This window comes from Musa acuminata, chromosome BXJ1-6, assembly GCF_036884655.1.
Source record: "Musa acuminata AAA Group cultivar baxijiao chromosome BXJ1-6, Cavendish_Baxijiao_AAA, whole genome shotgun sequence".
NCBI classification, from domain to species: Eukaryota; Viridiplantae; Streptophyta; class Magnoliopsida; order Zingiberales; family Musaceae; genus Musa; species Musa acuminata.
Window position 1 is genome coordinate 15,248,585 of NC_088332.1, and position 15,015 is coordinate 15,263,599.

The window sequence follows — 15,015 nt, forward strand, 5'->3', positions numbered from 1 at the left end:
CTCTTTTATCTGCTCTTTTTTTTTTCTTTTCATTATAAATCGGTCTGACGCAGATACCTTAATCAAACTACATCGATAATGTCAATCCATTCAACATTAGATCCTCGGGTTCAACTAATTGAGATAAAAAAAAAAAAAGATTTTAATTCCACATATGTTATTATCTAATAGCTTAGAGCAAAACGAATACAAATTTTATTTTTGTGACGAGAACATTTAGCATTGTTTTGGAAGGGGAAAACCTACTTGGGTGGTGAGGGTGACGTGGCCGCTTGTCATACGGACGAGAACCCACCATGTGAGATGTGCCATCACCAGCGTTAATGCTGAATTATGAAACAAGATTAGCAATAAGAATTGATGAGTGCCAAAATAGTAAGTGACATTTGCTAAAGGCCAAAGCTTTATGATGCCATGTCACTTGATAAAACATAAAACCTAACTAACTCAAAACATATGCATGATTCCTGCTAGTCTAATAAGGTCGGAGGTACATGAATCTTTCACTGTAATCGATGTATATAGCGTGTGGTTCAACAAAAATATTGAAGGAGCATCTCGGTGATATTTATGATCCAAAGGATACACAGTGCATATGAGAAACCAAAGAAGAGGCATACATTCATTTGATGTAATGTGGAACAAACTGCTGTGCCAAGTCTCGTACATGGCCTGCTTCAAGAAGGTGCACAACCTGTCTTTCCACAAGTGAAACTAGTAGTTACAGCAGCTTAAGTGAAGTAAAACAACAAGAAAAGAGAACACACATGAAATTTAAGTCACTATTAGCTCCATATATTATATTGATGTCAATAATGAGAAAGCAAGATAAAAGACACGCACAAACAAACATCAGAATCATCTGTCAAACTAGCCGAACCTTTGATAATAGTCCAAGCAGCTTGCAATTGTTAGGTCCCTAGGAAACCAACTCGCTATTTGTTTGGTGTTCTTGAGGATTTCAGGATGAAGGCTGCCAAGTGAACTGTATGTTTCTCTACTTTCTTCAGGTAAACAACACCGATATGGAAATAGGTGGAGTACATATAGCATGAGCTTTTATGTGTCAGTCATAAAACACAAAACATCATAGGTTTGATACGACAGTCTATCTTGCCAGCCCCACATTCTCTCAATCCATTTAGATTAAAGGCTTTACTCTTAGAACACTGTGATCAGAGGGTTAGTTGAAGCTATAATCAGGGAAGATTATATAACTTCGTGTTTGACCACCTCAACATTCAGGTCCAGTATTATTCATTGCAACATGAATTCAAAAATAACTGAAACTAATTTGATGATCCAAACCTTTCAAGGTGATAATATCTGATTAATCAAGATAGAAAATGATGCTTTCTCAAACTCCTTGTCATCGGATAGCTTCATATCATCAAAAAAACATCTCAAGGACAGATCCAAACTACCAACCTTAATTCTGTCATATTAAAACGATCTGAATAAACATTCAACTATTGAGAAAACTTCCATAGAAGCGGTAGATCACAGTATTGTAACATCTAAGTTACCTTCTAATTCAAGTAAAGAACTCTGTTATCTTGTGATGTCCAAATATCTCAAACTCTTCTATGCTCTACTAGTTGCCCATGTTGCTTAGTCATCCTTTAAGGGGGTTGTCGTGTGACAAGTGCATAACTTGAAGTACCTTTGGGATTTAGATCTTTTCTAGTAAAACTTAAAGTAGGTTGTTCAACAGCCTTTACTGATCCTTGTGTCTGGTACTGCACAAGTCCAGCCCTAAATTGTTCTCAACCTCCTTATGATAAATCATCTGCTTGCCACTAAAGTACCCAGCCTATCCATAACAGTGAAGCCAACTTCTTCCTAGTTATACATGCCTAGTAAATATATATGCAGATGGATATATCCATCAAAAATCAATCATACAAGGTAATATACTATTTTGCTCTTAAAATAGAAATTGCAGTTAAGGATTTTAGCTGGCTAGGCAAATTAACTGAGGAATTAATGGTGCGACAACATACAATTCAATAATCTTGGCTCCAAGAAAATATTGCTCCAAAATTACCAAAATGTTCAACCATAGCTTGTATTATGCAGTTGTTTGAGGTTAAAGTACATGATTGTAAATTTACTAACAATATGGTGATTATCATGCACTAAAATTATTAACAAATGTACTTTACCAATTCTGCATTCAGAAGGCCAATTCTTGGAATAGATTATCTACAAGAATGGAATTTCAAAAAACCTGAGTCTAGAAAGCAGAAATCCTGTTGCAAAAGTGCTTTCTGAACTGCATCAATCATCTATCAACCAAAATCACTACTCTTACATGAACTAATTGAAGAATTATAACGATGAGGGTCTAAAGACAAACCTCTCCAATGGATGGACGCATCTCAGGGTTTCTCCTGACACAAAGGAATGCTGCTCTAGCCAAATGGTAAAGCTCATAAATGTCATAAGATTCTCCAAGGCGGGGATCGATAAGCTCATGTAAAGCCAGATTTTCAACTAGTGGCTCCACCTACAAAATATTAAAGACCACCAATTACACATGCTGCCATCTGACAAGAAACAAGAATTTAAATATAGTAATATGCTCATACCCATTGCAATAGATGTTGGTGATGCCCATTCGCTTCATCAAGTACCCTACGTCCTGATATCAGTTGAAACAGTATTATTCCAAATGCATAAACATCAGTCCTTACTGAGACAATACCAAATTCAGCATACTCAGGTGCAATATACCTACATTCGATCAAAAATAGTTGTCAGCATGAATAAATGGAAGGTTCAAATAAAACTGTCAATCAGCGCATAGTAACCGACAGAAGCTCCCTACCCAGATGTGCCTAGCACTCTCGTTTGGAATGAATCACTATTGGACTTCCATTTAGCAAGACCAAAGTCCCCGAGCTGTTTAAAAGCAGACTTCATCATTGGCACTGTGTAAAGATATAAATGCAAGTGATCTTTTCTCTTACAAACAAATAAAGTAAGCTACATGAAAGATATGCAGGTTGGAAATAGTAGCAAAGGACCAGAATTTGAAATTAATTTCATTATATTACGTGCCTTAGGCTTTGGGGTGGCTATGGTAGCCCAGCAAATGAGGATATGGCTAATATGAGGTGAAAATATATTTAGATCTTAACCTAACAAGAACTTAATCTTTTAGTAAGTTCAAAATTAAAACTACATGAAAGTGAAGAGCTTCTTTTACCTTTTGTATAGTAAATTCTTTGTAGCACAAAATTAGACAAGGATGCAGGGTGTCAATATTGAAGTGGATGCAAGTGTTCTGTTGTTTCATAATCCCCAAATGAAAAAGACCTCTCCTTTGAAGCAGTAGAACAAATATTTAAATAAATTTTAAGCTATTTATACCAGAAAGAGAAAGCATGAGAAGAAAAATGTTTGACATAATATATGGAAGAACTTTGTGCATGCCTAGATACAAGGGACTAAGTGTCACTTGATGTAAAAGCAATTTGACAGTTCCTCGAACTAAGTGTCAGTGGTTTTGTGTGACAGAAAGTAGCATACTACATCCACATCACCTAATTACAGATTTTGGCATTAACGATTTTTTATCCACATCAAAGCAACTTGTTCTTTTTCACATAATGAAAAAGCAACATTTGAAATAGTTTGAGTTAAAGCAGAAGCTAGTAGATATTAGTGATGAAGTAAATTACCATGGGAACAAAGTCATGTGTAAGAAGAATATTTCTTGGACGCAAATCTCGATGAATAATGGTACCTCCACGGCACTCTTCATGTAGAAAACGGAGACCTTTGGCTATTCCCATAGCGATAGCATATCTTTGGTGCCATTCTAGTAACTCTGCAGGTTGACCTAATTTTTTGTTTAAGATATTAGTATCAATCTAAAACAAAATTTTGGTAGGTTACTGATTCATTGCATATAGCTGTTAAACTACAATATAACTGACAATTTATCATTTTAGTATGCAAGCAATAGGTCATATTCAGTCCTATATATCACTTACTAAACAGATGCCAGTGAAGAGATTTGTTGCAGATATATTCATAAACCAAAATGTTATATTTCTCCTTGCAACAATAACCCAAAAGCATCACAATATTTCTATGTCTTGCAAAACTTAGAACATGTACTTCAGAAAAGAATTCAGTATATCCTTGGGTGCTTTCTTCTTTTCGCATTTTTGCTGCAATAATCTGGCCATCTTTGAGTTGGCCTTTGTATACAAGACCAAATCCACCTTCTCCCAATAGATTCTCTTTTGAAAAATCAGAAGTTGCATCTTGAATCTCTGAAAAGCGGAACTTCATAGACTCTTTGATATAAAACATTGACCGTAGTCCACAAGCAGCACAAAGAATTGGCTTTTCTAAGAAATCATGCTGAAAAACATTTTCATTGTTGCCCGCCAGGACCTTTGCAGAAAAGAGACTTCTATGTTCTTTGGAACTCGTCCCTGTAAGAAGACATGCTCGTTGTTACAATAAAAACTTGGATGAAAAAAGAACTTCCAGCTAGTAGATTCCAGCAGACAAGTAGAATAGCATATTAAGCTATTGTAGAATTATAACAAGCTATAAAGCACTCATCATCATATTGATTTTATCGAGCACAAAATTACGGTATTCATTATACAACCAACATGAAGTATAAAATGAAGGCTACTTATTATGTACTAGAGGATACATGCATACAGATTCAATCAACTGTGGCAGTTTGCTCAGTATTCCAATGAACTGAGTTCACCCTTCACTCAAGGTTTTTCAATTGGTCCTGGCTTCACACCTAAAAGGCATGTGAATTTTTCCTTGCAACCTTCCAATTCAGAGTCAGCTAAATCCAGCAGCATTCACAGCAGATATCACAGAAAAATTGTACAAGAAATTGCAGGTCATGAAACGTCAAAACTAAAAAAGATTAATTATGTAATTAGAAGATATCATATGAAAACTAGAGCTCTAAATTTCAATGTGTACTGCCCGGTATGGGCGGTATGTACCGATCCGAGAGGATACTGGTACGTGAACTACTCTCTACTAAGCGGCACCAGTATTTTGATTAGTACCGAGGTGTACCGATCGGTACCGCCTCGGATTTTGACTGTTACCAAGGCGTACCAGTCGATACGCCCTGACATGGTAAGTAAAGGTATTTTTAAGGTTTTAGAGTATATTGTCAGTATGTCTTAACGTACCAATGGTACATACTGTTAAATTTCAGATTTTGATGAGAAAATAAATTAAAGAATTTATAGGCTAATATGTTTTTAAGATAAGTAACATAGGAAAACTTCGATTATGGGCTCGAACCTTTGAAGGATAAATTATCGAAGCAGGAGAAATAGATGTTGGGTCGGAAAGCATCATATCATAAATTGGATGTCGAGCCAGAGGATTGGTCGATGTGCTGAAGGATGGACTTCATACCATAAGTTCAAGCATAAGGCAGGAAGGATTAGGTATTGCGCCAAGAAGATCGGATATTATAGGAGGTTAACATACCGATAAGAGTGGAAAAGGACGATATGTCGGACGTTCGGATGAAATGTCGGATGAGCAGATGACATGCTGAACAACGTGCTAAAGGCTTCATGATTGTAATTAGAGTGGTTAAGTCCTGATCGAAGTCGTTTGGAGTCTAATTGATTTGGTTTTGGGTCATAACCATGGCAACTTAATTAGAAGCTCATTGGGCCTATTGGAAAGTCAATTCGGTGACCTGAGATTGGCCCAAGCGATGGTACTGCTTGAGAGTCGGAAAGCACGAGTTGTGCTTTTCGGGAGTTTTGGCGATAGTATCGCCCAGGATGACAGTATTACCGCCTAGGCTGGCAATGGTAGTTCTAAAGCCCAGATTCCCAGGCTCTGTTCGGTGATAGTACCGCCAATACCTCAAAAACTCAAGGATTTGATTTTTTGGCTCTATTTTTTAAACCATTTGGGATCTATAAATACCCCACTCATACTTGCTTGGTGTATGAACGAAAACTTATGATTTGAAGTGTGTAAACTCTCTTAAAAAGTGTCGAGTCTCTTCCTCCTTGAGTTTATAGGTTATACTAAGGAGGAGTGAGGTCTTTTCTAAAAGAGATGTGTGAAAGTTCTTTCGAAAGGATTATAAGGAAGGTAGTTGGTCTTCGCCCATTGAAAAGAAGATCGGTAATGAAAGCCGATGGTCTCGAGGGAAGAGGAATCGAGAGTGGACGTAGGTCGGGACGACTAAACCACTATAAATCGGTTTGCATCCTTTTCTTGCTTTCCCTTATCATTACTTATTGATTTACTCACTACTCTTACTCATATTTTTAGTTAAACACATTTCCGATACAGGTTTTATCAATCGAAATTTTCAAATCAAAACTTTATTTCGAAAGCACTAATTTATCGATCCCCTTCTTTGTGTTTTTATGATCCTAACACGTATCGGTATGTACCATACCGAGCAAAGCTTGATACGTTGGTACGAACCGATATTCAAAACCGAATGAAAATCATAAAATTCTTATCATTAAAATTCTGAATATCATTCCAAGATTGCACAACTGTGTGACTACCAAATGAAACGAAGGTCAGGAGATAATAATATAAACTTCCAAAGAAAGAAACAATTATGCAAACAAAACCTTGTAATAAATGGTAGAGGTCCACTCTCACATACCAGATTGCTTAGATGAAGACACAGTCGTATCAGATGCCAATATACTATAATCCCAGGACCTTCCAGGGGATGAAGATATCATGCTTGACTTTGGCTTCAAGGCATTGGAGCAATCTTGGGCAGTTACAGATGCATAATAGTCTGCAGAATACATCAAAGAAGACAAATTGGTTTGATTCTCCTGCTGGTTATCCTCCTGTATGTTTGAACTGGGTTGAATGGTTTTCCAGACAGAATAAAACTTCTGCTCTAATATTCCTTTACTTGAAGAATTTGTTACGAATGGCTTTGGCACTTCAATTGATAGATTATCACTGATCAATGCAACTTTGCAAGATATGTGTTTCATATAGAATTTCAAATCCCTTCGCAGGTGTCTGTCAACATGTCATTATTACGATTTAGTAAGCACTTTAGGTTGAAATATTAAAAGGAAAAAATCATAACAAATTTTGTGCTTCCGTGAGATAAGAGGAAAAAGAGGCATCCAGGACAAATAACTTGCACTAGCAGCTGTTTGCATGGCTTTTCTCCATCATTTGAGAAAAAAAAAGTGGTATACTGAAAAACCAACCTGTATTTACTGGTCCAGGCACATCCTGGTAAGTGGACCACCATTTCTCAGCCCAAAATACAGTTTTAGAAGAACATGGTTCAATCATGATTCGGATGGTTCTTTCAGTTTTGTCTCTGTACTAGATGAAGGAAAATGAGTTTTGGCTAGTACATCTATTTCTGGTTTCGATAACCCACTTGCTAAGTGAAGTGAATCAATCATGCAAACCTGTATACTTTGAGGAGCAACTTTTAGTGGAAACTGGAACCTAAACCTTAAAGTGGTTCATGAATGAGAGATTCAAGTCCCGAACATAAGGGGATAATGATCAGGAGGAGGAGGTGGCGGTGGTCCTAATCGGATATACTATGAGACGATTGAATCACAAAACCGATGCGGTGGAGGAGAGGATGACAAGGATGCCCAAGTACCTAGAACTCCAATCAACTCCACCTCCACCAAGAAGCAAAGGGCAGACAAGCTGAAATCACTTTCTTTCCTCTTGGTTTTTTTTAGCTGGGCCTTTAATCTTCCTTGTGGTTGCCTATACAGATATACTGTACCAAGCTGCTAGCAACAAAGTATCCGGTATGGACCAACACCTAATCCTTCCTCAAATCCTTTCAGAGGCTCAATTATTCAATAGAGGTTGAGATGCACTAGTTCAGTGATAAATTTTTTTGTCTATTTGACAACTGACAAATTCACACTTCCTGCAGCTAGCAACAGTTGGCTAATATTTGATCTGTTCAACTAAACTACAAACTCCATTTTCTAAAACAAAATTCACCTTTGCTATTGAATAAGACAAGTTTGTGCAGTAAAGACTAAAATTTGAGGCATAAATTTCATGCATGTTATTTTTAGTAACTAAGAAAAATATGTGGTGATTTTATCTCAACTGCATCCCAAAGAAACAAGCAAGCAACCTGAAATAATTTATTTTATGATAGATTCATTAGAACCCTACCGGAATTACTAAGCTTGTTTCTGGTCCCAGACACATTAGCATGAAAGACTTGCCAACACATAAAAGTTGCGACTCAGTACACAGAATGAATTCACTAATTATACATCAGAACAAAGCTCTGTTTTCTAAAACAAAATCATTTTGTCACAATTAAAAACATATGTCCCAAGTTGCAGCTGCTTTACCAATCACTGCTCTTATGCCCTCAACCTCAAAACGCTTGGCAAATGGAACCAATGATCCAAATTTATCAAATTTAAAAGTTCATTGATTATTGTTAAAATGGTACTCTAAGGATAATGAACGAAATGCTAGGAGAAAAGGCATCCATGTAAACCAATTCAAACTGAATCATGGCCTCAATGTAGAACTAATTTGATATAGGGCTGTCACAAGCAATAACCAATATATGTCAGAAGTAGCTACCTACAGCAGAACGAATTTTATATAGATTATTGATATGACATATTAAGTACCAGCCAAGCATTATTAAAAATCTATGTAGATCTCTCTTGCATGCATATTTCCAGAAACAGAGCATAAGTAGTGGGAGCCCATTGGTTTAATGCAAAGTTGCAAACCATTGTTTCAGTTGATTGTTTATAAACATGAATACTGCACTCAAAGGGCATACTTTGAAATGCAAATTCATTTAGTAGCAACAAATGTTGATTGATTCCATAAGAGGGCAAAAGTGATATAATACAATATAAAAGCCAATGGAATATATATATATATATATAATCTCTATTGACACATATAAAATTTCTATTGATTCACTTGCATTGAAATAAGAATCTAAATAACACAAGCAATTATTAGCATAATACCTATCAAGTATCACCCAGGAGGCTTTATTAGAAACAACCGCTTGCAGAATAACAACCTTTGCTGGAGTTCCGGCAGTAATTTTGACATTAATGCTGACCTAGCACATTGATCATATGATATTAAACAGATACATGAGATATAGTTTGCCCCTTTTTTTTACACCCTCTACATATTGGAAGGTCAAAATAGATGCATAGCCACATATATGAATGAAAAGGCATCATTGCCTTGTTGAACAAGATATATATCAATAAAAATTTAAGAACCAAATAAAATTAGCAAGAACCAAATTTGGTTTCTGCAGAAATCCTTCAAGCATTCAAACATGTCAGATGCAGTTATAAGATGCAGATAAAGAATTGCAGCTAACCAAATGTTAACTTGACAATGATTTTTTGTGTTTTCCAATAGATGCAAGATTGCATGACAGATTAAATCCAGAATCCAAAGTGGAAGAGAAGATTCAGGTGGATATCATAAAATGATAAAATAAGAGAACAAGAAGATGTAAATCATATATGTGCCTCAAGTTGAAGATGCTTGACATGAGTGCTTATGCTAATCCCAATTGATTCACATGTACTGGAAGATACATTAAGTGTCACCTCAATAAAACTCATCGTGGTAGAAACTCTGCAAATGGTAAGTATCGAAAGTAAATCACCTTACAACAAATAAGTAAAGGTGTTTGTTCCAAATTTGTTGCTATTACCGCTTCATTGTTACACATTTCAGCACTCTGTTGAAGCATGCTCTCATATTTATCAACCTTCTTTGAGACCTCCTCTTCAAGTGCCCAAAAATTCGTCCCACCAAAGGAGTCAGCGCATGCTTTTGTCTGATATCCCACTAAATAGAGCAAACAAACTGACTCATAGTAATCAAGAAAAGAAGATAATGCAACACAAATTAGACACTTAACATTGTAGCTTTTTTATTTTATTCCCTTCTAGAACATTATGTTATTCCCTCCCAATTATGGTTTACATGTGACAACAAAATAGTTCAACTCATCGTAGAAAGTAAAATTACATAACGCTATACAACTCTTTTGCCAAAATACATGCATAGTTGAATAATTACTTTCTTTCGTCCAATAATGCAGCAACCATTTTCACTTCAGTCTACAAATGCTTCTTCAGTAACGATTCTATCCATAATTAGATATTTTTCTAGCAAAGAAACAACCCTTGTATACTCTGTGAACAATGTCTGAAGCAATAAAATGAATGCTAAACTAATAACTGACGAAGAACAGAAAATTTAAATCTGAATTTATAGCTCAGTGGAGAAACACGAACATAGTGGCTAGGTTTATTGGCAGATAGTCACCAGGAATTTATTCAATATACTGCCTAAGGTCATCTGATTGACAAGTTACACATGTTTTGTCTTCATTTTTTGTCAATAACCACAGAAAAGCAACATCAAACATTCATGATCTTAATCGGGAGAATATGTAAGTTCTTACCCCTGTTTTATTTAAGCATAACCTCTTACCTTGTGAAGTTAAATCACAATTGACATCTCAGCTTTTCTGGAGTTTAATAATGCAATAAGTTTCTTTTAATTTGTTCTATTAGTCATACTTCCACTTCAAATAGATAACTAAAACCCCAAAGGCAACACTCAGAACAGTTAACAAGGGACAAAACTACCAACCGTATTAGGAAAGACTAATGACTTCTCTACTTTCCAATAGTATTTCTAGTTTTCATCTCCATTTTTTTATCTGGTGAGAAAAAAAGAAGTTATGTTTACCAGTCATGGCCTAACTAGTGGTATGGCTTCTCTACTTGCTGGATATGAACTCCTCGAAGACATTTGCTGCTGGAGGGCTGAACTCAATGCAATCAATTGGGCTTGGAAATTGCCCTGAAGAAAGGGATAACACATCTTGAAGTTGAATCAGATGCAGAACTTGTTACTAAAATCCTCAACAAAGAGGATAATCCTTCATGACACTTGATAAATTGTGTTAAGAACTATTTTGAGTCTGGCAAGCTGTTTTCAGCATTGCACTTTTGGTCATGTTTTCAGGGAGAGAAATCAGAGTGCTAACTGGTTAGCACATTTTACGAAAACCTCAAGTCTTCTAGTATTTGGAGGGGATCTTAGCTGACTTTGGTCAAATTTTGTGCTCCGAGGAGCATAGTTTACTTTGTATCAGGCTTTTGATGTAATATAGTTTCTTTTTTCGGGGGAAAAAAGAACTGGTGGTAGCTACGAGCAATGTGGTGGTGACAGCAATTGCAGTGGTGGCGGTAATGGTGATGTGGTAGCGGAGGTGGAGAATTTCGAAACAGTTTTCTTAGCATTACGAGGCACTTTCTTGATTAATTCAAGCAGAAAACAACAAGAAGAATGTGAACCTCAATCTTACTGGGGTTGGTGACGGTGTGGAGGACGCCGAGGACGAGGAGGGTGTCGCCGCCGCAGAGGATGCCGCCCCTCTTGCGGATGGCATTCACGATAAGTCGGAGCTCAACCTCGTTGTGGTCCCTTGTGGCGTCGCAGGCCAGGATCACCACGTTGTGCGGCGGCAACGAGGATCGGCGCTCCTCCTCCTCCTCCTCCATCTGCCGCCACAACGACTCAGCTGGTCCCTTCTCCTTCCTCGTCTCCCTCTCCTCCTCCTTCCCGCCCCGGCTACTAGGGTTCGATCCCCCACTCCGCTCCTCCATCTTCCACATCGAGCCGATCGATCCCTCCTCCTCCTCCACATTAGGAATCGATCCGCCTTATGACTTGGCACTCGGGATCGGAGCATCAACAAATATTCGAAGGATATCCTTCGAGGATATTCGGAAGAAGATTTGGTTGGAATTTGGAGGTGTCTGGGGATATTATAACGGCGCCTGCCGGCCGAGTGGGGCGGCGAAGAGAAAGAAGAAGAGGATGAGACGAAGGGAAGAGACATTTCCATGCAGCGGGGGTAATGACATGTTACACCTCTTTAGCATGTCTCTCTAAGATTTAAAAATAAACTTTTATAATTATAAAAATAAAATATTTAATTTTATTTATTCTAATATCGTCAATTTTATAAATAAAAAATACAATACGTGCATGAATTATATGAAAACGATGGATAAAAATTAATTTCAATAATAGTAGTGAGCTAATTATAAATTATCTCTTATAGTTATATCTCTTTAGCATCTTGATCTATAAATTTAAAAAAATTATATTAAAGTATCTATAATTACTAAAGTAAAATATTTAATCATATTTATCCTAATGTCATCAGTTTTACTAACGAAAGATATAGTACTTATATTAATGATACAAAAATAATAAACAAAAAAATAATTTTAATGGTGGTGACTGATGGTGACAACATGAGTGGCTGTTTGTGGTGATGGTCGATCTTGTCCATGTCAATCTGAACATTAACGATGAGGAGGAAGAAGAGGGAGGTGAGATATCTATGTCGGTGCCACACTGCTTTGTCTTTTCTTCTTCCTTCGATATCGTTTTGCATTTGTGTTGATGCTATAAAAGGAAGAAGAGATAGATGAGGCATTTACGTCATGGACGATAAGGAAGAAGGAGGAAAAGAAAGCAGGTGAGGCAAAGCGATTTATTCATATACTATATCTTCCGTTGGTAAAGCCGATAGTATTAGGGTAAATAGGATTAAATATTTTACCTTCATAACTATAGATATTTCAATATAAATTTTTTAAATATATGGATCGAGATGCTAAAAGAATTTAATTATAGGAAAAAATTTGTAATTAGTCTATCATCTTCATTGAAATTATTTTTTTGTCTATTATTTTTATGTCATTCATGTATATGTTGTATTGATTAAATATTTTATTTTCATAATTATAAAAATTTCAATATAAATTTTTTAAGTCTAGAGATCAAAATATTAAAGAAGTATAACTATATAGGGTAAGGTAATATGTAATTAGCCATCCATGACCCTCCATGATACTTTAAATAATGTTGAATTAATTTGTAAGGTCACATCTAATATGATTGGCTATATAAGCTCTTTAGTTAGGCATCCCATAAGGGTTGCAAGATTTGAATCCACATGATGAGATTTGTGGAAAAGAGGCGGCTGGGCTCACTCATCTCTCTAAACCTTCATTTGGTCAACAAATCCACATCAGATCATGATTACCTCAAGACTATAAAGCACCTGAGAACTTAGAAAAATATGTGGAATGATCAGCCGACAGGGTGTAGGAATTGGCCAACCAACATTCTTTGATGAGTGTGCCTTCGTGTTTCCCACCAAAGCTTTGGAATTAAAGCAGAAGATTAGGAGCGTACAGATGGATTACCAACTTATTAAGTAAAGATGACGTAGTCATTATCTCATGCACAGTTCGCGAAAAGGATGCATGAAACTGAAGCACTTTGCCAATGAAGTTAGGCACAAGTCACTATGAAAGAAACTCACTTTTCTTGTGCAGTTCTGTTCTTTCAAAGAGAGTTTATTGGGACAAAAACACCTTCTGCATTGTTGCAGATTAAAGAACACCGACAACTAGCAAATCAACAGTGCATGGAGGAGAATACAAGATTAAAGGCCAAAGAGTTGATTATAATCTCATTGGCAGAAGAACTGTTTCACTTGATCTATACATATATGCTTGAACACACACACACAGAGCGACAGGAACACGCCTTGATCGAGAAACTACGTGCATGAATCCTAATACGGCATGCTTATCTCGTCGAGATCATCCAAGGACAAGAACACCTCGTCCAAGCACGAAAGCTCGGTCTCCTCGACGCCGAAGAAGCTCGCCTCCTGGACTCGGCAAATTGCGAGGTTAAGATCCTGGCAGAACAAAGGGAGATTCAGTGAGAGATCTATTACAGGGAAAGATAGCGTGAGGGCTTAATGCACTCACCGGTCTCTTGTTCCCTCTCGCTCTGGATGCAGAAGAACTGCTGTTTCTGTTGGTTCTGCTACTGGGAACAGCAGCGCCGTCCTCCAAGAGTCGGTATTCATGCATCACCCAACTGGTTTTTACCCCCAGAGGGGCTTCTCCTATGTGGAAGACAAGAGTAGTCTTTGTACCGACATCCTTGTCGCCGCTCGTGACCGTCTCCTTTGCTCCGACCGGCATCCAGTAGCCGCTCGGCGAGACCTTGTTTACGGTGGCGTGACTGAAGAAGTAGCAGTGGTTGCCTCCTTGCAGGGCTTTACCTAAAGGTTACGTATCGATACAAAGTGATGGGTCCAAGTCATGCATGACGATCGAGCAAGAAGAATAGGTGAGCACTGTTAAGCTGACCGTTTAGTTGCCATGGATCGAAGTGGCGGAGATCAAGGAAGGGGACGATATCAGGCTGGCATGGCAGACGCGAAGCCTTGCGGGAGAGGAAATGGACGACGAGCTCTTCATCGGTAGGGAAGAACCGGAAACCAGGAGGGAGGTCACTCATCCTGACAACTTGTATCAATGGCGGTGGAAGAGGAAGAAGAAGATGAGGATGATCCAGGAGCTTATATGGTGCTAAGATTCATGGCCGTGGTGGATATAGCAGACGTAAGAGACACGGGTTTGGAGACCAAGAGAGTAGAAAATGGAGGTGGGGTGCCGAGCAAGAGATCAACATGGAGAAGTTAATGATGGCCGAAGCCCCCACATAACATTTCCCTGCATCAAATCATGCGTGCAAGCACACACACCCCAATTATCGTGGGGGTCCTATGGTGCTTCTCGACTGTGTCAAACTGGTATCTAATGATGATGGAGCTTAACACTACGTACCTTGCTCCCATGTACTGTATCAGAGTATTCTCCTATCATTGACCTTACTGCAATATCTATTACCTAAATCATTCCCAATCTGCTCTTCTGATTAGTAAAAAGCTCATACATAGCTATAGCTCTCATCAAGTGAGCAAAAGTAAACCAACATAAAGATTTGATGAATACAAAGATCGATAGGCCATAAGAATTCCCCCATGAAAACTAGGAATTCTTTCGAAACAAAGACTGTTATCTGCACACCTCATGCCACCGCAATAAG

General features: G+C 37.6%; 2 protein-coding genes across 8 annotated transcripts; both read right to left on the reverse strand.

The window, feature by feature from the left end:
- Positions 1-104: 104 nt before the first annotated feature.
- On the reverse strand, positions 105-11,922 carry LOC135676484 (serine/threonine-protein kinase CDG1-like). 7 transcript variants are annotated; one of them, XM_065187722.1, is made up of 12 exons: positions 11,393-11,532; positions 10,771-10,884; positions 9,674-9,858; positions 9,009-9,106; positions 6,653-7,029; positions 4,002-4,451; positions 3,687-3,847; positions 2,831-2,904; positions 2,592-2,736; positions 2,360-2,509; positions 621-694; positions 105-326 (listed from the first exon to the last, which is right to left on the reverse strand). In XM_065187722.1, the coding sequence occupies exons 2-11, from the start codon at positions 10,775-10,777 to the stop codon at positions 623-625; spliced, it is 1,719 nt and encodes a 572-aa protein (XP_065043794.1). In that variant the 5' UTR covers positions 10,778-10,884; positions 11,393-11,532; the 3' UTR covers positions 105-326; positions 621-622. The 7 variants fall into 7 exon arrangements, 6 of the variants coding, with proteins under 6 accessions (XP_065043794.1, XP_065043792.1, XP_065043790.1 ...); XM_065187720.1 differs by lacking the exon at positions 10,771-10,884 and having other exon boundaries at positions 9,722-9,858; positions 11,393-11,920; XM_065187718.1 differs by lacking the exon at positions 10,771-10,884 and having other exon boundaries at positions 11,393-11,920.
- Positions 11,923-13,373: 1,451 nt separating this feature from the next.
- Positions 13,374-14,576, reverse strand: LOC135676487 (NAC domain-containing protein 104-like). The gene is made up of 3 exons (XM_065187731.1): positions 14,274-14,576; positions 13,887-14,185; positions 13,374-13,813 (listed from the first exon to the last, which is right to left on the reverse strand). Exons 1-3 carry the CDS (start codon positions 14,422-14,424, stop codon positions 13,685-13,687), a joined length of 579 nt encoding a protein of 192 aa, XP_065043803.1. The 5' UTR covers positions 14,425-14,576; the 3' UTR covers positions 13,374-13,684.
- Positions 14,577-15,015: the final 439 nt, after the last annotated feature.

What these genes read in the sequence shown, in the direction of transcription:
- LOC135676487 (XM_065187731.1), bottom strand. Translation starts at nt 14,424, where the DNA reads ATGAGTGACCTCCCTCCTGGTTTCCGGTTCTTCCCTACCGATGAAGAG. An exon ending in CGATCCATGGCAACTAAACG is followed by an intron (nt 14,186 to 14,273) that starts GTCAGCTTAACA and finishes CGTAACCTTTAG; the next exon opens with GTAAAGCCCTGCAAGGAGGC. An exon ending in CGAGAGGGAACAAGAGACCG is followed by an intron (nt 13,814 to 13,886) that starts GTGAGTGCATTA and finishes TTGTTCTGCCAG; the next exon opens with GATCTTAACCTCGCAATTTG.
- LOC135676484 (XM_065187718.1), bottom strand. Translation starts at nt 11,702, where the DNA reads ATGTGGAAGATGGAGGAGCGGAGTGGGGGATCGAACCCTAGTAGCCGG. An exon ending in TCCTGGGTGATACTTGATAG is followed by an intron (nt 7,030 to 9,008) that starts GTATTATGCTAA and finishes ACATGTTGACAG; the next exon opens with ACACCTGCGAAGGGATTTGA. An exon ending in AGAGTGCTAGGCACATCTGG is followed by an intron (nt 2,737 to 2,830) that starts GTAGGGAGCTTC and finishes GATCGAATGTAG; the next exon opens with GTATATTGCACCTGAGTATG.